The sequence below is a fragment of the Salvelinus namaycush genome, chromosome 13, assembly GCF_016432855.1.
Source record: "Salvelinus namaycush isolate Seneca chromosome 13, SaNama_1.0, whole genome shotgun sequence".
Lineage (NCBI taxonomy): Eukaryota > Metazoa > Chordata > Actinopteri > Salmoniformes > Salmonidae > Salvelinus > Salvelinus namaycush.
This window is the reverse complement of record NC_052319.1, coordinates 6,574,225-6,596,053: the sequence shown is the minus strand read 5'-3', so window position 1 is coordinate 6,596,053 and position 21,829 is coordinate 6,574,225. Positions and strand designations below refer to the sequence as shown.

Sequence of the window (21,829 nt, the reverse complement as noted above, 5' to 3'; positions counted from 1 at the left end):
AATGGAATCTTATAGGAATGCTATAGTGCTTTTTCATAAGGTTTGTCCTTTTATCCCTACTTTCCCTCAGTTAAGATACCTTTTTTTTTGCCATCTAATTTACTATTTTGAAATCTAAACCTATTTCAATAACATCACAAAAAAGTTAAAGCTGGTCAAAAGCTGAAATAGCCAATTTTCAAATGTACACCACAGCCCTAACTGTGCACTACCAAGACTTTCCAGCACACAGCTTCAAAACCTTCCACTTTTCTGTAGCTATGTTGGTCTACTGTGCTTCAAACAACATGTACTCACCACAGGGCAGAGTGGTACACTACGAAGCAAGCTAGATTTACTTATAAAGCTAGCCAGCTTCAGTTAGCTAAACATTCCAGCTCAGGCCTCATCCATACTACGCAGGTGGATATTGCTCGTCTGCCTGCCGCTAACCCTAGCAAGCTTGTACCTGCACGTGCTTCTCGCACATGGCGAGTCGAACGCCAAACTCTTCTTTGAGACAATGCCGGAACATCAATCCATAGGCGGGTCAGTGTCACATTTTAATTTGTGGTGAAGTCAAAAAGTTATTTTGGAAGTTCAGCAGGCTTTGATGTGAAATAGGCTTTTAGAAGTGCCGTCTTTATTTGATTACTTATTGTTAATGTCGTCTTTGGTGTGCTTATCAATACACAAGCAGCTTTTTTCCCACTCCGAACTATATGCATTCATTGTATTTAGTTATAGAAAAGTTTTACTGTGCGTGACGTTTCAAATGTATTCTGTCATTACTACATTTGTAATGTGATATGTATTTTAACATTACTATTTTTTAACACAAAAACATTCAAGAAAATATCAGTCGTCTTCCTCAAATGAAGGGGATGATGATGCAATCTTTGCGAGAGGGAGGGAGTCTGATTTCATTTTTCCTCAATTCTAGGCTCAGATACTTCATTCAGGATTGTTCTGAAGGATTTGTTGCCATAGAAATGTACCTGGCTTAAAGGTGAGCCACTTTCGTGGTACCGGTTATCCTGAGTTGAACTAAGAGTTGACCAAAGTTCTCCTCAAACATGATTTGTAAGTGTAGGGCTCAGGTTACCTAGGATTTGTTAGCTAAGGTTTGTGTTGTGTGTGTTGGTTCACACTTTATAATTTCGTTCTGTATCTCTGTTATTGGTCACAGGACTACCTACAGAAGACCCAAGTCTAAACTCAAAACTCAGGACGACTTCTGGTTTACAGTTCAGAAGTTGTGTTGTATTCAGTGAATCCTCTTCCACTCCGCTTCCTGATTAGGTTGGAAGATAGCAGTATGTTCATGGTCGTTCATTTGGCCAGATAGTGTTTTTAATTCAGCCTGAGAGGTAAGGAAGTCCAAATCAGGGGAGCAGATCTCCACCTAACACCATCTCTTAACAGTTTTATACATTTTTCAGACTTCTCTATGGCCTACACAATTGAATTGTACAATGGTTTTCCATCCTGAAAGACTAATACAATAGTGATAGTATGAGTGTTGTTTTTAGTATCGTATGTACAGTGTAATCTACTGTACATCATTGCATTGACCCACAATAAGCTATTATCAATTTATGTCCAAGAAATCCGGCCAAAAACATTTGAGAGACTTTTTAAGACCAACTTACGAGTCAAAAACTGGCACAGAGGAAAAACAATAGATCAACTCTTGTATTGTATGATCTTTGGTGTTTATGACAACACTAAATAGAAACCACATTCCTGTTTATAGAGTGTATATTTATACTAGCTACAAAAGATGAACACAGAAGCTAGCAGTGTAATTACGTCAATAACGTTATGGCTTCCAAATACATTTCTGGTTTGGATCCAATCTGTCTAGTCATTGAAGATAATTGCAGTTACATGGGCAAATTCCATATCCAAATTCAGCTGGCATGAATTGTAGTAATGGAATTGGACCATAATTGTGAAAGGCTCATAAGAGGATACAGCTCTCACCTATCCTCATAAGCTGACATTGGGAAACGTCATACCTGTCTCTCTGTGTTCTGCCCGTTGTACTATTTGTACATTACTTGCAGCGATATATTTCTTTCGTGATTCGTCGTGCACTCGGTTCAGCTGTTTTGTCAAACGCACGTCAGCATCTCGTCTCATACAACATTCAAAATATCAGTTTTACAGAGACATTTACAATCAGGGCAATTACAGAACATAATGATAGATCATTAGGAAAATAGAAAAGGGATGAAAATGAAGAGGTAGGGTAATTATTGTAAACAAACCAAATTGATTTCGCTAGCTTCGCTGTTGAGAGTGCACCTGCCTGACAACGCTTTGTCATGCAGATAGGCCTGGGTTATCATGCTTTATCTGCATGAGAGCTTTTGAGGACACGGAGATTGGCACTCAACCAATCAAGTCTGTGCTCTAATCAGATTTGTAAAACCTGCTTTATAACTTTACCCACCTCAAATTGTTGTGGAATATGCTTATGTGAAATCAGAGCAGATTGCAGGCCAAGTTTTCATAGAATGAATACAGTCACTTTTCCTGTCTTAAATCAAAGTGTTCGTTTTTGTTTGATTTACTTCCTGTCTGGAGCCAGCTCATTGTTAATGTCAAGTGATATGCACTTGATACGGCCTCAATAGAAAATGTGTGCACTTTAATTCAGTCGTGTCTGGCTAGTTTCAATACAACTTCCTCCATTCGAACTTTTGAACTTCCATGTACCTGTATGCCTTTTGTTTACATTCATCCTACACAGTGAAGTTATTTCACCACTTCTGTTTTCTTAGAAGGCATGTAGAAGAGTGTCAAAGTCATTTGTATATTCTGAAATAGTTTTAGTTTGTGTAAATAAGCCTAAGAATAGTGTTTGAATAAATGTGCCATGTAGCAAAGTTACATTTTTTAGTTCTGGCAAGTATTATATTCATCCAAATGGGAGTTGATAATATTCGGGAAGGGCCACACCTCTGTATGACTAAAGAGATGTGTAGTAACCCTTGGTCCCGCCTACACACAATCACCCTTGTCCCTGAAGTAGAGCCAGGGTTCATACTGCACTTGAGTAGTGATAACAGAACAGGGCCGTGCTCTCTCTCTCCCTTGCTCTGAAGTTTAATTTTTAACTGGTAGGAGAGAGGAGATAGGAGAAAATCAGTGCCTGCTGTCAGGGTGCAGCTTGAAGCATGGCACAAGCAAAGGAGTAAATCCAATACTTTCTGGATGAAGAACTGTACGGACGGCCGATGGTACAAAACTCAGACTTCAGGCCAGTAATGGGTAGTCCTGCCACGTTGAGTCGTGTGTATCAAAGAAGCTAAAACGAGGAAGAAACTTTCTGGTATGTCTAATGGGATCCTAATATTCTTCTGTGATATGGTTTATCTGGGCAACCAAGAGGTCTGTGTTAAGTTAATCTACTTTTAGAGTTAACCACGGTTTTGGATGAGGGTGTCAGAAATATATTATTTTATCTCTGACAAATATATCTCTCCCTGGCTGTTTGGATTTCCTCTGGGCTCTATTACAGACTCTGCCCTGCTGAACTGATACGCTAGGAAAAAATCTATATCTGGAAATCGAAACTAAGTAACCATGAATGAGGGGGAGGCCGAGATAGCCGAGGAGAAAGACTGGAAGGAGCTGGAGCCCAACTATGCCATCAAAGTCTTCCTCACTGTCCTGTACAGCCTCATCCTGCTCACAGGCATCGTGGGTAATGGAATCACCATTCGGGTGACACAGGTGCTGCGGCAGAATGGCTACCTGCAAAAGTACGTGACGGACCACATGGTGAGCCTGGCATGTTCCGACCTTCTGGTCCTCCTCATAGGAATGCCTGTAGAGCTCTACAGTGCCACGTGGTTCCCCTTCACCTCAGCCTCGGGTGACGCTTCCTGCAAGATCTACAACTTTCTGTTTGAGGCCTGCAGTTACGCCACCATCTTGAACGTGGCGACGCTCAGCTTTGAACGCTACATAGCCATTTGCCACCCGTTCCGCTTCAAGGTCCTGGGCAGAGAGCGAACAACGGGGAGTCTCATCGCTCTCGCCTGGGTCACGTCCGTGTTCATAGCCCTCCCGCTGCTGTTCGTCACAGGAATGGAGGGCTATGTCCCAGAGCGAGCCATCATGCCCGTCCAGAACCTGACGTTCTGCACCAACCTGAGAAACCAGTGGGGGATGTACAGGGCCAGTATCTTTGTGGCGTTCATTGTGTACATGGTGGTGCTGGTCAGCGTGGGGGTCATGTGTCGGGCCATGATCCTGGTCCTTCAGAAAACCATGGGGCCCATAGGAAGAGGGGTCAACGGAGTAGAGGACAAGCCAAAACACGAGAGTGCTAGGGTCAAAGCCGCCAAGAAGCAAACCATCCTTTTTCTAGGTAAGTTGACACTTTTACATTCTACCTAAAATATCTAAGATGTTACCGATTGCAATTTTGAAAGGATGATGATACATTTTGTTTAGCCAACTGGTGGCCACTGTGTGTGTGTGTGTCCGTGTGCATGTTTGCATTACACAGGGCGTGTACACCATTGCATTCCAACTGGTAGACAGTGTAGCTGTTGTGACAGGGCCGCCGGAAAATGTGTGGCGATTTTGATTTAGGTTAATAAAATATATTGTCGCAAAGCGTTAAAAAGATGGCCAAAGTGTTGTTTTTTATTTCTATTTGCCTCATGATTTGTCAACTCACAACTCGAGCGCAATTTCTCTGTCCTTCACATCGAAGTGCTGCTGCAAGCTCGTTGCTGTGTCTTGACCCATCAGATTCACGGAGATCACAGGTCGTGCATGCTGGACACAACGCACAAAGCTCAAGGCGCTCTCTTCACTTTCCTCCGGTATTGGGTATTTCGTCAAGATGACGACCTAAGCACGCAAACTTCAAAGAGCTAGTTAGCGAAGTCTCTCAATTTATATTTACAACCTGAACTTCACTCAATTCAAAATACTGTAAATATAAAAGACGTATTAGTCACTATACTGTTGGTTATTGTCCTAGAAGAGAATGTCAATGTCAACATTTTCCTCAGGATCCGGTCCTCTGAAAGCTAGTGTCAAAGGAGCGAGCAACAACCATTGCAACAACGCTAAGGCTACAGAGCAAAAGCATCTGACCACTACACTACTATGTCCTGGCTATCCCCTCCTCATCAGGACCAAAAGACAGACGCAGGGATTCCTCTCACGTTTCCCCCATTAAAGACCACAACCCAAAGATAAAGGCAAACCTGGGGAAGGCGATGAAAATTAACCAAAAGTAGACAAGACTTCCAATGCAACACTACTTGGAGATAACATGCTCAAAGACAGGTTCGATAAGCAAGACAAAACACTTGAGGACATTAACTCTCAAATCAAACAGAACATTCTCATGATCACGAAAGCATCTAAGGCGTTTGAATTCAATGCTGCTGAGATAAAAGAAAGCAAAACGAAAAGTGCTTACCTGGAAAAGAAGGTCTCATTACTCCTGAAAGACAACAAGGAGGTAAAGACCAACCCTATAGAATTAGAGTGCTATAAAAGTCGATGGAACCTCTGCATCAATGGGATGAAGAAACATTTTGTCAGCTCAAGTTTGAATTTGGTTTATATTCAGACTTGGGCTGACTAGGCTACCTACCTTTTTCAATCTAAAAGTATTAACTGGAATTAATCTATAAAAACAATAGCTGACATAGACCGTAAGTCAATTTCTTATTAGGCCTACAGTTGCATATGTCAGGACTACACTATGCCAATCTGCATAAAGCAAGCTCTGTTCGTTCTATTGTCCAATCATGTTGCTTTCTCTGTGTCTGCATAGGAAACCCCCTAGTCCTTTAAAAAAAGATATAAGTACTGTTGCTGCAGTTTGACAGGTTTTTCATCCTCTCCAAGGCCAGGAGTTTTTCCAGGAGTTTTTTAGAATCCATGTAACCTGATAAGAAAAACTCTGGTTCGATCATAGCCCATTTTAAACCTTTTTACAATAGATTAGTCATGCCATACCATACAATGTCCGTAGTTTTACCTGCTTAGGTTACCAGATCAGGAAAAACGATGGGCCCCAGAATGTTTTTTCTCACCACACCACTCTGGGACATGTGGTGCCACCTCTGTGTTGAGAGTCTGTCTAACTCCTCTGTTTACTTAACAGTGGAAATGCCACTCTCGGGCCCCAAGCTCCGATTGACTCCACGACACCATTTTTAAATGTTATGACCATTCAAATGATTGATTTCACACATACGTCTTCTGTTTGGGGTGGTCTTTGCCATTACTGTCCACAGAGAATCTCAAGGGAACTCACATGAAGAACACGCCTGTAGTTGGCCATGTTATATTGATGTCACGTGGATAGAAAGAAATACCACACAACATTGTAGTGTGTATACACATTAAGTATGCAGAGTTATTTCTTCATTAGTTCTGGACCGTATTATTGTATTTTCTCATGTCTTGAATGAATGTAAAGTTCTCGGGTGCTGGAAGCAGGAAGCCTTGTATACTGTACATTTGTTGACAGAGACATCGGTCTAGAATTGGAGGCCTGTAATCCATCTTAACATTGACTATAATGATTACTATGTGTGGCTGCATGCAGACAAGTCAACATGCACATGTGAAGTGTTTGCTCTAAATTGGTTACAGGGTTTCCAGGCAATAGTTTATCCCAACAGCAAATAATACCACATGGCAAAGAGTATCGGAAGTCAACGTGAATATAATGTATTGTTAGGTTCTAAATTAACCTTATAAAATTTCACAGACAATTAGTAAAGCTTAGACCAAGTTTATTCACCCATTGGGTCATACAGCTGCATAAGACATATTCACACAAGCACTGATATTTAATCCTTTCTCCTATACTGAGTCTCCTCCTACACATCTGAAAAGACAATGCATCTTTTTTGCTAGACAGAACTTTAGTGATATCTGTTCTTCCTCATCTGACCTGACTTTGCTCACGCCTCCCCAACTCACGGCTGTCATGTTGACTTGTACCAGAGTGTCTCTTCTCCCATAGGATCCCTGATGGCGAACAATAATATATCCTGACAGAATGTAAATGTTATACATTCCCCTCTCTCCCTCAGTGACCTGAATAAGTATATTTCATATTTTCAGAACCCAACAGTATGATATATTAAGATTAAAATTACTCTATTAATGGTACAGTAGATCTCGCTGGGGCTACTTGTGTTATCAAATTGAAAATGGGCAGATTTACTTCAATTTGGCACTTGATAATGTAAACTGAGAGAACGTGTAGCCCCATCTCTCCTCAATACTGCACTCTGCTCCTCTCAACCACCTACTTGAACCATTCAATGTATACATATTCATATTTAGAACACAGACAACATACCCTTGCATTTTTACATTTCTGTGTGTCATATATTAAATATAATTATATCATATATATTATATCTATTATATATTATTCATCTAAATCAACAGTTAAATAAGTGATATACATTTGAAGAATGTCCATTTGTAAAATATAGGCCTACAGTAGCATATACGCTAACCATATCGTGTACGCTTAGAAACCAGGTATATGCTAAATCATCATTGGATTCGCCTTAGAAATATGTAGCTTCTTTAGTTACTTTGTTCATGTACATCCTAAGGCTTCTCCATTCCTAAATACCATCACAGCCCTTTCAGACAACAACAATCTCCACAATTGGTTATGCCATCATGGCTTCCATTTCACTACTAGACCAGTGATCACTACTTGAAGGTACAACAGCTCACTGAGCAGTGCTTGAAGAGCTGTCCTTCAACTGATTGCAAGGTAGGAATTTCAGTGCCTGGCTGGTCTGCTGCCACTTGACAAGTGGCACTTTGAAAGTGATTCATATGTAATTATGTGTATTTGTTTTCAGAGCGGTGTGGTTGTATTCAACAGCTAGAATTGCAACATGGCATCCTTGAGTTTGTGTTGCAATCAGAATGTAATAATAATAATACATGTCATTTGCATAACACTTCATTACAGTGTTATCTCAATGCTCTACATAGACAAAAACGTAAATAATGATTTTTTTAAAATTACATAAAATACACTGAACAAAAATATAAACGCAACATGTAATGAGCTGAAATAAAAGATCCCAGAAATGTTCCGTACATACAAAGAGCTTATTTCTCCCAGATGTTGTGCACAAATTTGTTTACATCCCTGTTAGTGAACATTTCTCCTTTGCCAAGATAATCCATCCACCTGGATATGCCAGGTGTGGCATATCAAGAAGCTGATTAAACAGGATGACCATTGCATAGGTGCACCTTGTGCTGGGGACAATAACAGGTCACACAACACAAGAAATTGGCAGTATGTCCAACCGGTCTCGCAATCGCAGACCATGTATAACCACGCCAGCCCAAGACATCCACATCCGGCTTCTTCACCTGCGGGATCATCTGAGACCAGCCACCCAGAAAGCTGATGAAACTGGTTTTGCACAACCAAATAATTTCTATCAGAAACCGTCTCAGGGAAGCTCATCAGCGTGCTCGTCGTCCTCACCAGGGTCTTGACCTGACTGCAGTTTGGCGTCGTAATCAACTTTAGTGGGCAAATTCTCACCGTTTATGGCCACTGGCACACTGGAAAAGTGTGCTCTTCACAGATCAATCCCGTTTTCAACTGTACCAGGCAGATGGCAGACAGCGTGTATGGCGTCGTGTGGGCGAGTGGTTTGCTGATGTCAACATTGTAAACAGAGTGTCCCATGATGGCGGTGGGGTTATGGTATGGGCAGGCATAAGCTATTGAACACAATAGCATTTTATCAATGGCATTTTGAATGCACAGAAATACTGTGACGAGATCCTGAGACCCATTGTCGTGCCACTCATCCGCTGCCATCACCTCATGTTTCAGCATGATAATGCACGGCACCCATGTCGCAAGGATCTGTATACAATTCCTGGAAGCTGAAAATGTCCCAGTTCTTCCATGGCCTGCATACTCACCAGACATGTCACCCATTGAGAATGTTTGGAATGCTCTGAATCGATGTTTACGACTGCGTGTTCCAGTTCCCGTCAATATCCAGCAAATTTGCACAGCCATTGAAGAGGAAGTGGGACAACATTCCACAGGCCACAATCAACAGCCGGATCATCTCAATGCGAAGGAGATGTGTCACGCTGCATGAGGCAAATGCTGGTCACATCAGTCACATCAGATACTGTTTTTCTGATACCTTAAATAAAAAGGTAGGGGCGTGTATCTGTGACCAACAATGACTGGGAAGTCATGTGAAATCCATAGATTAGGGTCTAATGAATTTATTTCAATGAACTGATTTCCTTATATGAACTGTATCTCAGTCAAATCTTTGAAATTGTAGCATGTTGCGTATATATTGTTGTTCAGTATAAAAACGTTTAGCATCAAGACAGGAAATAGAAGTACAGTAGTAGAATAGGTGCTAAAAGGACTTAGAGTAGGACTATAAGAAAGACAATCTGTATAAATATGTTGTAAGGCAAATTTTAAAAGTTCTGATCGATGGAGCAGCTCTCAAATGTTCAGGGAGAGCATTCCCGAGGCGAGGGGCACGGGAGCAGAAGGCTTGGTCCCCCATAGTACGGAGACATGTCTTGGAGACTTGAAGCATTGGTGAGTTGCTGGAGCATAGTAAGGTTAAGTACATGTCTGTTGTCAAAATAAATGAACAGTGTCATGGAGAAAGTGCAATTTTGGGAAAAACTGTAAAAGCAGTCCCTGGTTGACAATTGCTGGTCCTGGGTTCAAATCCTAGGCTGGGCTACCTCCCGAATTTGCTGCTATATAAATGATGTATATGTTCGTCAAACCCTCATTTTCCAGTCTAGTGTTCATTGTGTGAGATGATTTATCCTGTGTCATGCTTTGTACCATCTGCTCCCCCTTTTCATGACAAAGGGATTGACTACATAAGGTTCCAATAGCATGACTGTAATTTAGCCAGTAGCTTCAGTAATTTATCAGCCTCCCGGTAAGGTAGGACAGGAAGAATTCATCAGCCGGTCTAGAACAGTGTTTTCTTCACTAACTATTCTGAGAGAATAACTAATGCCATCAGCCTGATGATTTGAGTCTCAGAGGGCACAGTGCTACCCTTTCTAGCCACTTTACCTGTAACACGGTGCTGTAGTATCAGGGTCAAAGACGAGACGTGTACATTTGGTGTCCGAAGGCCATTCGTTTAACATAAAAAAGATAAATATGTAGAAATATAATGTTAAATCACTCAACACTTACCCTTCTTTTGACCCAGAAATGTTTGTGTTGCAAACTATTACATTAAGGGAGTTATTGAGCCCTAAAGTGTCAAAATGTCCTTCAGTGTAACAGTCCGGGTTAAAATTCTAACGACGAAAGTGTTTTTAAAATGTAGAAATTCATCCTAAAAATATAAATGAACACCCATGGCATAATTGTGTTATTGTTTGCAACAACACATAGAATTATAGGCGACATACTGCATCTAAAAAAAAAATTAAAAACTTGAATAGCTTTTGCCCGGACTTCTGCGCTTCATCAATGTCATTCAATATAGCAAAGGTAAAACGCCATTTTAAAGCATATCACATGATGGTAATCATGTGACATCACAAATAATACCAATTAAAGACCCTCTATCAAAGTTATGAGGTGAGTAAATCTCTCTGAAATATTTGATGATTTCACCTTTCCACCCTCTAGTAACATCCACATGTCCTTCAGAACAACACAGAAAACATACTTTTAATGTTATTATTTTATAAAAAGCTATATTAAATATGAAAAGTAAGGATAATCTTTATAGGTCATTACTTTATATAGGTGGCCAAGGAACTTCCTGTTAAATATGTTTATGTGGGAAATCCATTCTTCAGTATCACGCTTTTGTCCTTCAGCACAACAAAAGTGTCATGTTATACCACAATGTCACCCGTTATGCTGAATGACAGTAGTTTGTTATCCCATGTTTTCACTCGTTTACAACATTTAATCATGCAATTCATAATTACTTGTTGTATGAATACTGAATATTAGCATTTCAAACTATTTTATGGCATCTTAACGTATTTCAAGGCACATTATCTTTATACTGTAGATGCCGTTGTCCAATAAGGAGAGGGCTGCACGGCACAGACAAAATATTAAACGCAGATCCAGTTACTAGGGAGGAAAGACTAGCCAGAAGAAAAGCAAGGTATTGTTTTCATGGTTTCATGCTACTGTCAGCAACAGAATAGGATATACAAGGATATAAAGCTGGGTGGATAACACTTAACATTAAGTTGCACTATTACACTGTAGTCAATGTTTTATTGAACTGCAGTTAAGGTATAACTGATGGATTATATTAGTTAATATAATATTACACACACACATTTATGGATCATTTTTTTTATTTTGAATTATATTCGTTAATAGCTGCTTCACATTTGGGGAACTTTATGAAAAATTGAGACTGTACAAGTTTGAATTGAAGTAGTTTGATGGGCATTTTATGTAGCTATTTTGTGTAGCTCAAATTGCATGTGTGTACCTGCAGTTTAACTGGCTGCATCAAGTTGAGCAGTGCCGAAACTTAAAAGACACACTTAAAGAACACGAGGTTGTAATCCACATGGACTTTTATGAAAATTAAGTGTGTCAGCTGCATACAGAGGTTCAGGCTTTTCATTTTGGAGGCCGGCCGGCCGTAAGCAGGCAACTGTACACACAAGGGTTGTGTACACATCACAGGAATGCCAATCCTATGTCTCCATTTCAGAGTCGCTTCGGCATGACGAGCGTGCCGTGTGGGCTGATCTGAAGCCAGTCTTGGATAATAAGAAGGGGGAAAAAAAATCTGAAAAGTCCCACGGAAAAGGTGCACCTGTTGGGTTTGGTGGTTCCGTGAAACGCTGTGCAGATGAGTTTGTCAAAAAAACGGTGGTGACCTCCAGAGCCCAAAGGAGCTCTACACCATGCTGGAGAAAACGCAGTCACGTGTAAAGTACTTCTGGATTGCTGAGGATGAGATTAACCGATTTGATAAAGCAGTTCCAAATGAGTTGCCAGCTGCCAAAGGAACCTTAAAAACCCACCAGATCATCGCAGAGGAACCTGGAAAGATCCACCATCGGGAGGTGTCCTGCTTCTGCTCCCGAGCATGCATCTCCTGTGAGTGCAATGCTCCAACAGAGGTGGACTTTCAGAAGCAAAATGCAGAAACAGAAGACAGCTTGTCCACAATGGTGAAACCACCAGAGGATTTAAAACGGAAAGTTCGTAATAGTCAATTACGATTACCAGCCATTTGTCGGCCAAGTTCTGAAGGTTGTGGGAGAGGAGATGGAAATCAGTTGCATGCAACAAGCAGCAGAAATAATTAATTAATTTGCATGGTCCCAAGTTAAGGACATCACATACTACTTCAAGTCGGATGTCCAAGCAGTAATCTCCGAACCAGAGCCGTTTACTACAAAACGAAGGAATTCAAAACTCTGCAACTCTGACTGGGAAAAGTTTACAGAGCTTTATTGGTCCAAATTCCAAGTTACACACCAGTTAGGCAACAGAATACTACATAGGCCTACACAAGAAAATGACATACACAAGCGAACTAAAAATAAATCCATGTTTTAAAGATGTTATTGAATGATGAGTTCAGTTTGAGAACGTTGATGAGTTCCATTTGATGTTCAGACAATGGATTTGGTTAATATTCTGATGTTCAGAATACAGAAATGTTTTGATGTTGGTGGGATAATTTTTTAAGTATTTTCTTTCAAATGCCTGATCTCCACTGTTTCGTGATGATTTTAAGCAAAACTTTTTTTGCACAATGTTTACGGAATGTTTTTCAATGAATGCTTTGTTTGAAATGTTCAATGCTAATTTAATCCTACGTGAATTAAATTGTATCTCATGTGCCAGTTAAACTATGTTGCATAGTAAAACCCATGTTCTTTATGTGTGTGGCGTATGGGTCATTTCTCTCTCTCTCTCTAGTATGGAAGTGATCTAAGTTCAGCTAGCCTGCACATTTTAAACATCTTATCCTGTTTTTTACACAGTTTTATATCTTTAAAAAAATAGCTAAAAGAAAAATACTATTGCTGCTACTAATAATAGTTAATATGATCATTATTGTTATTGCTGAAGGAATCACTTGTGGGCCTTAGTGATATGTGTCATTCAGGGTAACAAAATAGTGTCATACAGTATAACACCAGTATTTTATATTAAAATACAATCATTTTGTGTTGTTGACTCAGAGAGACAAAAACAAATCTCAAAGGATGAAGTGAAAGATATTTTCAATGATTTTTTTCAGATTGTTTTTGTAAAAAAAAATATCAAATTTTGAGTTGTACCCATGACACATCAAATATGTGGTATTCAAAATAAAATGTCATTTTTTTCTGGGTAGTTATATTTCTGCCAGTCTAAGCATGGATATATAACCTTGTGATTATGAAATATTGGCATAAAATTACAATTAAAAAAAACAACACTTATACTGAATTACATTTTACTAGGGTACATTCATATGAATCACAGTAAAAATTTATTATTGGCTTTATTCTTGAATATAACTAATATAAGGGCATAGGTGACACTCCATTGAACATAAAAAAGCATTTTAGAGAATTGTAATTGCTGTTTTATTTTTTTGCTACTTTGAAAACCTTATACGTCTTTGACCCATCAACATTCATCATGCTTTTACTGTATTAACACAAGACACATTGATGTAAAGTAGCACATTGATTTTAAGACTTGCATGCCCTTTTGAAACCTTATCATATATAAACTTTGCTCTTTTGCACCCCAGTATCTCTACTTGCACATCATCATCTGCACATCTATCACTCCAGTGTTAATGCTAAATTGTAATTATTTCGCCACTATGGCCTATTTATTGCCTTACCTCCCTCATTTTACTACATTTTCACACACTGTACATAGATTTTTCTATTGTGTTATTGACTGTATGTTTGTTTGTTCCATGTGTAACTCTGTGTTGTTTTTTTTGTCGCACTGATTTGCTTTATCTTGGCCAGGTTGCAGTTGTAAATGAGAACTTGTTCTCAACTGGCCTACCTGGTTAAATAAAGGTGAAATCATAGTATAGTATATTTTATACAATATTATTTTATTCATGTTATATTTTAAAGTAAGTGAACACACTCAAACATAGTAATAACTGATTGACCCTGTTGTGTAATGATCTCATTGCCTGGAGTGTAAAAACAAGATGCCATTTTCATAGTCGGACTCAATTACATGTCGGCACGTACATCTTCACTGGTCTAATTGTGTCTTTGATATTGGATAGAGTGAGAATCAGATTGAGTGTACAGTATGTGCTCCGGTGACCTCCCTACGGGGTCTGGTTCTAACAGGACAGGGAGATGGCTGGCCATATTACAGTGATGAAGGCGTGAAATGGGGTTTCATCCATTAGCCCCTACTCATTGTGCACCCCAATCACTGGAGCAGGTGACAATCATGTCATACTGAGCCAATGGAAATGAAAACTTAAATGACATTGTTTTGAGGCAATTATCCTCTGATGATTAATATCATGATGAATAATCCTGAAGCAAAAGAGTACACTTTCTACTCAAACCGGCATAAATTATTCTTGATTTAATACTATTTTCTAAACCTATATTTGCTTTAAGTAAGAAAATAGAAATTTCACATATGAGCTTGTCTGACCACTACGCTTACAACTGCATATTTCAAATGTATAAATCTCCGAAAAGAGCCACAAGGTGGCGTTTCAACATTTCATTACTACAAAATCATACATTCTGTGATCAATTAGAAATTTCACTAAATTAATTCGTAATGATCAATTAGAATTCTGTCAATGACCCGCGGATTCTATGGGATGCCACCAAAGGTTTTATAAAAATAATTCAACTGCATTTGTATCTTCGCTGAATAAATCACAATAAAAGAAGACATCAGATTTGGACATTTGTTAACTGTGTTACAGCGTTCTCAACAAACACTCTTTTCAGACCCGGTAGCTATTACTCTTTCCAAAGTCAAGACAGAACTTAATGTTTAGATTTTTTTTTAAAGAGCAAAATTTGCCATCCATCGAGTAAGACTCAACCATTACTTCCATGGTAATCATTCAAAATAGGGATTTTGCAACAATCACAACTAAATATAATCTTAGCGACTGTTCAAATCAATGGAAATAATCTGGGTGGCCATTTGACTGTCCAGCAGTCTTATAACTTGGGGGTAGAAGCTGTTATGGAGCCTTTTGGACCTAGACTTGGCGCTCCGGTACCGCTTGCCGTGCAGTAACAGAGAGAAAAGTCTCTGACTTAGGTGACTGGAGTCTTTGACAACTTCAAGAAATAATACAAAAACAACATTGTAAGCCTATGAGAACCCCCAAAAATGTTTTTCTTTAGAAGTAATAACTACGTAAATCTAGCCTATGTTGAATGGGCACAGATGGTGAACATCAGTTGACTTCCCTGAAGGTGGGTGTGTTCAGCTGTTCTAACATAATTGCAAAAGGGCTTTCTAATGATCAATTAGCCTTTTAAAATGATCAAGTTGGATTAGCTAACACAACGTGCTATTGGAACACAGGAGTGATGGTTGCTGATAATGGGCCTCTGTACGCCTATGTAGATATTCCATAACAAATCTACCGTTTCCAGCTACAATAGTCATTTACAACATTAACAATGTCTACACTGTATTTCTGATCAATTTGATGTTATTTTAATGGACAAAAAATTTGATTTTCTTTCAAAAACAAGGACATTTCTAAGTGACCCCAAACTTTTGAATGGTAGTGTAAATAAAAATACTTTAAAGTACTACTTACTTAGGTTTTTTGGGTGTCTGTACTTTAATTTACTGTTTATATGTTTGACAACTTTTACTTTTACTCCACTATATTACTAAAGAAAATATGGTACTTTTTACTCCATACATATTCCCTGACACCTAAAAGTACTCATTACATTTAGAATGCTCAACCAGGACAGAATTAGGGCACCTATCAAAATAACACTTTGTCAACCCTACTGCTTCTGATCTGGCGGACTCACGAAACACAAATACTGTGTTTGTAAATGATCTCTGAGTGATGGAGTGTGCCCCTGTATGTCCGTAATTAAAAATAAGAAGAAAATATTGCCGTCTGGTTTGCTTAATATAAGGAATTTGATGTATAGCATTTACTTTTACTTTGTACTTTTACTCAAGTATGACGATTGAGTACTTTTTCTACCACTGTACTTAAGTATATTTAATACCAGATACTTTCAGACTTTTACTCAAGTAGTGTTTTACTGGGTAACTTTCACTTTTACTTGAGTCATTTTCTGTTAAGGTATCTTTATTTTTACTAAAGTATGATATTTGAGTACTTTTCCCACCACTGGTCTTCACTTGATATATCTCTTAAAAAATGTAAACTACACTTTGGTCCTATTATTGCTCACACAATTTCTATTAGGTGCTAAATTAAAAAACAATGTAACTGGGAATCAAAATGGCATTCCCATACTTGTTCACAGACTATATTTAACACCAAGGAAACGTTTTACAATTAAATTGGCCTCATCGCCCAACTGTTGTTCACTGTGTCCCCTAAATCAGGTAGGCACGTTACTTCATATGATGTGGGAGTGCCCTGCAGTTAAATGCTTCCCGGGGGAAAGTTACAATTTCATAGTGAATGAATTGAAATATTTAATGCTTAGCATCTATTATGTTACTTAACGATGACAACCACTTGAATCTCGCAAACAATCAGAGAAGATTACTGCTGGCAGGCCGAACTGCTACAACAACATTTTGGACTAAGATGCCAACAACCTCACTCTCTCTCCCAATTTGCCAGTTGATACAGATACTATTAGAAGTTATTAGAGTAATCGACAGTGAGAATGAATGGTGCTAGTCAAGGAACAATTGAGGCCTGGACAAATCTTACTATTATCGGTGACGGTAATGGTAATGAGGAAGGAGATAATATCGTGTGTAACTACTACACAGACGAGGATGAAAATAATATGGACACCGGCTTTAATGAATACACCAATAACAAGTTAATAGGTAAATATATGGCCGTTTTGTTGCACTACATGAAGCTAATCTCTGTAATGAAATTATAAACTATTAATGGCATCGTATAAGCAGTTTATTAAAAAGTGCCTTTTGTAAAGGTCAAGTTTAACCGAATAATGTTAACCACATGATAGCATTATTTATACTAAACTGTCTCTAACAACTATTTCAATCAATGTATTTACATAAAGATATGTTTCATTGTTAATGGTTATACAGTCAACAGGATGTTTATACAGTTAATATATCATTTGCGAATAATGAAAAGGACGAGTAAGAATTGTCTCTCAATCTGCGATTGTCTTAAAAGTCGTACAGGTAACTATTCATTATGATCATTAGTAATTAACAACTTCTCAGCAAACATAATGTACCGAATCACTCCTTGTAGCAGATGAACCTCGGCTTCCTCTCACATTTTTACGTATCCCCAATGGAGCTTTTTAGTGGTAACGCTTCCACAAGGAAATGCGGAGGAACAATTATCATCCCAACCCTCCCTGTTCTCGTAATCCAAGGCATCCCTGTTCACCCACAGACAGTAGCCACCAAGGAAGCGTAGGCCCATCTACACCAGTGGACTACAGTATCAGTGGTATTCTTTATCTCCTCCTGGATCTTTCTCATTGCAACGTTATTCTCGTTCTCAGAGAGACGGCTGACGATGTCAGTGAAATGCTTTCTACAGTAACGCACGGCCTCCTCCCATGTCTTCTCATGGACCAGGGTCATTTGTCGCATCTCCTCAAAGCAGTAGAAAGTGAATTGCAAATCACTGAACTGATACAATGTCAGTACCTTTTTGGCAATGAAGACACAGTTCACGGTGTCTTCAACTGAGTTGATTGAGTGGTTATTCCAACACCTTATCATTTGGTTATTGGTGTCCCAACCAATAGGTCCATCCAAACCCGCTACATCTTCAATGGACGCCAAGCCAGTGTAGTGCTCACTGCAGTACCTACAGTATGTGCGTCTGTGCTGTTTATCTGGCTGTCCACGTTGAAGAGCTCTCTCAACAGACCAGGCCACCCCACATAGAGCTATGATGAAGAGGCCAGTGTATCTGCTCTTCCCCTGCATGGTGCCTCAGTGTTCTGGGCGGACTGGAGATGCCCCCCTCGTCTTCTGATGCTGGTGCTCTGTGACCGTGGGTCACTGCGTTTACCCCCAGCCCGTCCCTTAAGGAAATTGTCAATCTGCCTCTCTGGCAAATTCTTGGAGTCATGCAAAATCCTCCCTGTCTCCTGACGAGTATGTTGGATGAATATGGGGGGAACCCATTTGAAGTGATGGTCTGTACAATTGTCATGCTTCTTTGACTAAACTCACTTTACAAATGAGTTCTGGGTAGGCCTGATGAAGTATTCATTTTGGAGACTTCTAGTTTGGGCATGTTCATTTGGAATTAATAGTAATAGTAATGCTTCACTATAAAAAATAATGTAATTTTATGAGTATATATTTAATTACAAACTGCTGATTGGCTGGCAGCTGTGGTATATCAGACAGTATATACAACTGGTATGACAAAATCCTTATCAATCTACACACAATACCCCATAATGACAAAGCAAAAACAGGTTTTTAGAAATTCTTGTAGATTTATTACAAATAAAAAACTGATATCACATTTACATAAGTACTTTGTTGAAGCACCTTTGGCAGTAATTAGAGCCTCGAGTCCTCTTGGGTATGACGCTACAAGCTTGGCACACCTGTATTTGAGGAGTTTCTCCCATTCTTCTCTGCAAAACCTCTCAAGCTCTGTCAGGTTGGATGGGGAGTTTTGCTGCACAGCTATTTTCAGGTCTCTCCAGTGATGCTTGATCGGGTTCAAGTCCAGGCTCTGACTGGGACACTCAAGGGCATTCAGAGACTTGTCCCGAAGCCACTCTTGCATTGTCTTGGCTGTGTGGTTAAGGTTGTTGTCCTGTTGGAAGGTGAACCTTTGCCCCAGTATGAGGTCCTGAGCGCTCTGGAGCAGATTTTCATCAAGGATCTCTCTGTACTTTGCTCTGTTCATCTTTCCCTCAATCCTGAGACTACAACAGTCTGGTACCCTTCCCCAGACCAGTCCCTGCCACTGAGAAACATCCCCACAGCATGATCCTTCCACCACCATGCTTCACCGTAGGGATGCTACCAGGTTTCCTCCAGACGTGACGCTTGGCATTCAAAGCCAAAGTGTTCAATCTTGGTTTCATCAGATCAGACAATCTTGTTTCTCATGGTCTGAGAGTCCTTTAGGTGCCTTTTGGCAAACTCCAAGCGGGCTGTCATGTGCCTTTTACTGAGGAGCTGCTTCTGTCTGGCCACTACCATAAAGGCCTGATTGGTGGAGTGCTGTAGAGATGGTTGTCCTGCACCTGAGCTCAATTTTGAGTCTCATAGTAAAGGGTCTGAATACTTATGTAAATATGGTATTTCAGTTTTTTATTTGTAATACATTTGCAAACATTTCTAAAAAACTTTTGGGGCTTTGTCATTATGGGGTTAATTGTGAGATTTTTCAATCCATTTTTCAATCCATTTTAGAATGAGGCTGTAACGTAACAAAATGTGTGAAAAAGGAATGGGTCTGAATACTTTCCAAACACACTGTATAATAGGAATAAGGCACCTCGGGTTTGTGATATATGGCCAATATACCACGTTTGCGTCGTGCCTAAGAACAGCCCTTAGCCGTGATATATTGCCCATATACCACACCCCCTCGGGCATTATTGCTTAATTATACTTTCATTACAGTAGTATTTAATACACTCAAGTACTGTAGCTTATGTTGCATGAATTCGTGTCTGATCAACTTCACATGAAAGCCAGTTCTATCTAAACCAATGGAAACTTTGATCCACACCTTAGTGTTTGTTAAGAATTGTGTATTCTGAAATTGTTTGAAAGCAGCACTAGTGTCTCAAGTGGAGATACGAGATGAATCATATAAATGCTTCCAAATGACACCCTATTCCCAATGTAGTGCACTACTTTTGACCAGAGCCATATGGGCCCTGGTCAAAAGTAGTGCACTACATTGTGAATAGGGTGTCATTTGGGATGCACAGCTTTGTTCTCATTCAGATTGCGACAGACACTCAATCAGAGTGTCGTCTTCCACCAGTTGAGAGGGAACAGCAGGCAAATCACAGCTTTGTGTGACAAACAAATTGAGCCAAGAACATGCAACACTCTTCCCCTTCCCCTTAACCTGAATAGGAGCAGGATGACTGAGCATAACTGAGAAAATGTTGGAACAGTTTAAGTTCCTTTGTAAGCCTTTTACAAAGTTCCTTTGTAAGCCTTTTAAAGAAGAGTAACGGCCAGCTCTTCCACAGATAACTGTAAAAAACATCAATAATATGAACACTACCCCACTGCTGGGCCTAGTCATAGGTGTTACGAAACCAGCTAGCTAGCATACTAATATTGCAACACTCGCTGAGTCTAGGGATCCTAGGCCTAGCTAAATGGTCTGTAACCTGATTTAATGTGTGCATTTGCGTGAGAAGTCGGAGTATGCAGAACGTGTTGTATGCATGTTCCCCAGGAGACAGCAAACTTACCTGGATCCAGGGCCAGCTCAGTCTTAACTCCTTGGTCGACTAGCTCAAACGAGTTATTGATGTTCACATTTTACATTTACATTTTAGTCATTTAGCAGACTCTCTTATCGAGTGACTTACTTTTAGTGCATTCATTTTAAGATAGCTAAGTGGGACAACCACATCTTAGTCATAGTAAGTACATTTTTCCTCAATAAAGTAGCTATCAGCAGTCAATGCTAGTAAGTGGTGACCAACAAATAATAGTACATACAAAAAGGACAACATATAGCTGGCCACCGAAACCTGGTTCTACCTCGAACCAAAAAGGGTTCTCCTATGGGGACAACTGAAGAACCCTTTGGAAACCATTTTTCTAAGAGCGTATATAGAAAATAATAGTAGATCCAATATATTAATATTTCTGGAAAAAAGTGTGTCAGTACCCCACTGTGACCTTCACAGAAAATGACAATAATATATTCTGCAAAACCTGCAAAATTAGGCTACTTTACTACAAATGAAAATGCACAATAGACCGCGTCTGAAATCAAGAAATACAAAAGCATCTCCATAATCATCTGACACACACGGCCAATATGTTCTTCATATTTACTTTGTCTTGCAAAGGTGAGCAAGGTGAAGAAGTTGTTCTGGTTGATTCCGTGTATTTGCAGGCAGTTAACAATTCAACAGTGTCAAAGTAAGCAACAACACAGACCAGACAGTTAACTGTAAATGTGTGGATACATTTAATCAGGTCATATAAACTCAACTCATATTACAGCCAGTCAGTCCCCCCCAAAAAGTTTGTTTCAATCAAAGTTGTTTCAAAAGAAGCATTTCACTACACCCGCAATAACATCTGCTAAATATGTGTATGTGACCAATAAAATTTGATTTGAAGAAAGCACCCTGACAATAGGGGTAGACGTAACATAGTCAACGAAAATCAGGGACCCTCATTAGTATGATACGTTATGTTTGGTATGTTATGTCCGTTATGGGTCCGCGGTCAAACGACCACCCCTCATCGCTGTCAAATGCTCCCTAAAACACTTCTGCGAGCAGGCCTTTCTAATCGACCTGGCCCGGGTATCCTGGAAGGATATTGACCGCATCTCGTCAGTAGAGGATGTCTAGTTGTTCCTTATAAATGCTTTCCTCACCATCATAAATAAGGAAGCCCCTTTCAAAACATTTTGAACTAAGAACAGATATA

General features: G+C 39.5%; 1 protein-coding gene across 2 annotated transcripts in view; it reads left to right on the top strand.

Moving 5' to 3' along the window:
* Positions 1-3,053: 3,053 nt before the first annotated feature.
* Positions 3,054-21,829, top strand: part of LOC120058194 (G-protein coupled receptor 39-like) — a 62,654-nt gene continuing 43,878 nt past the window's right edge. Inside the window, exons 1-2 of one of the 2 annotated variants that reach the window (XM_039006681.1) lie at positions 3,054-3,319; positions 3,509-4,363. In XM_039006681.1, the coding sequence (XP_038862609.1) occupies positions 3,574-4,363 (790 nt within the window). In that variant the 5' untranslated portion in view covers positions 3,054-3,319; positions 3,509-3,573. Of the gene's footprint in view, positions 4,364-21,829 lie in introns of both variants that reach the window. The other variant, XM_039006680.1, reaches the window with a different exon arrangement.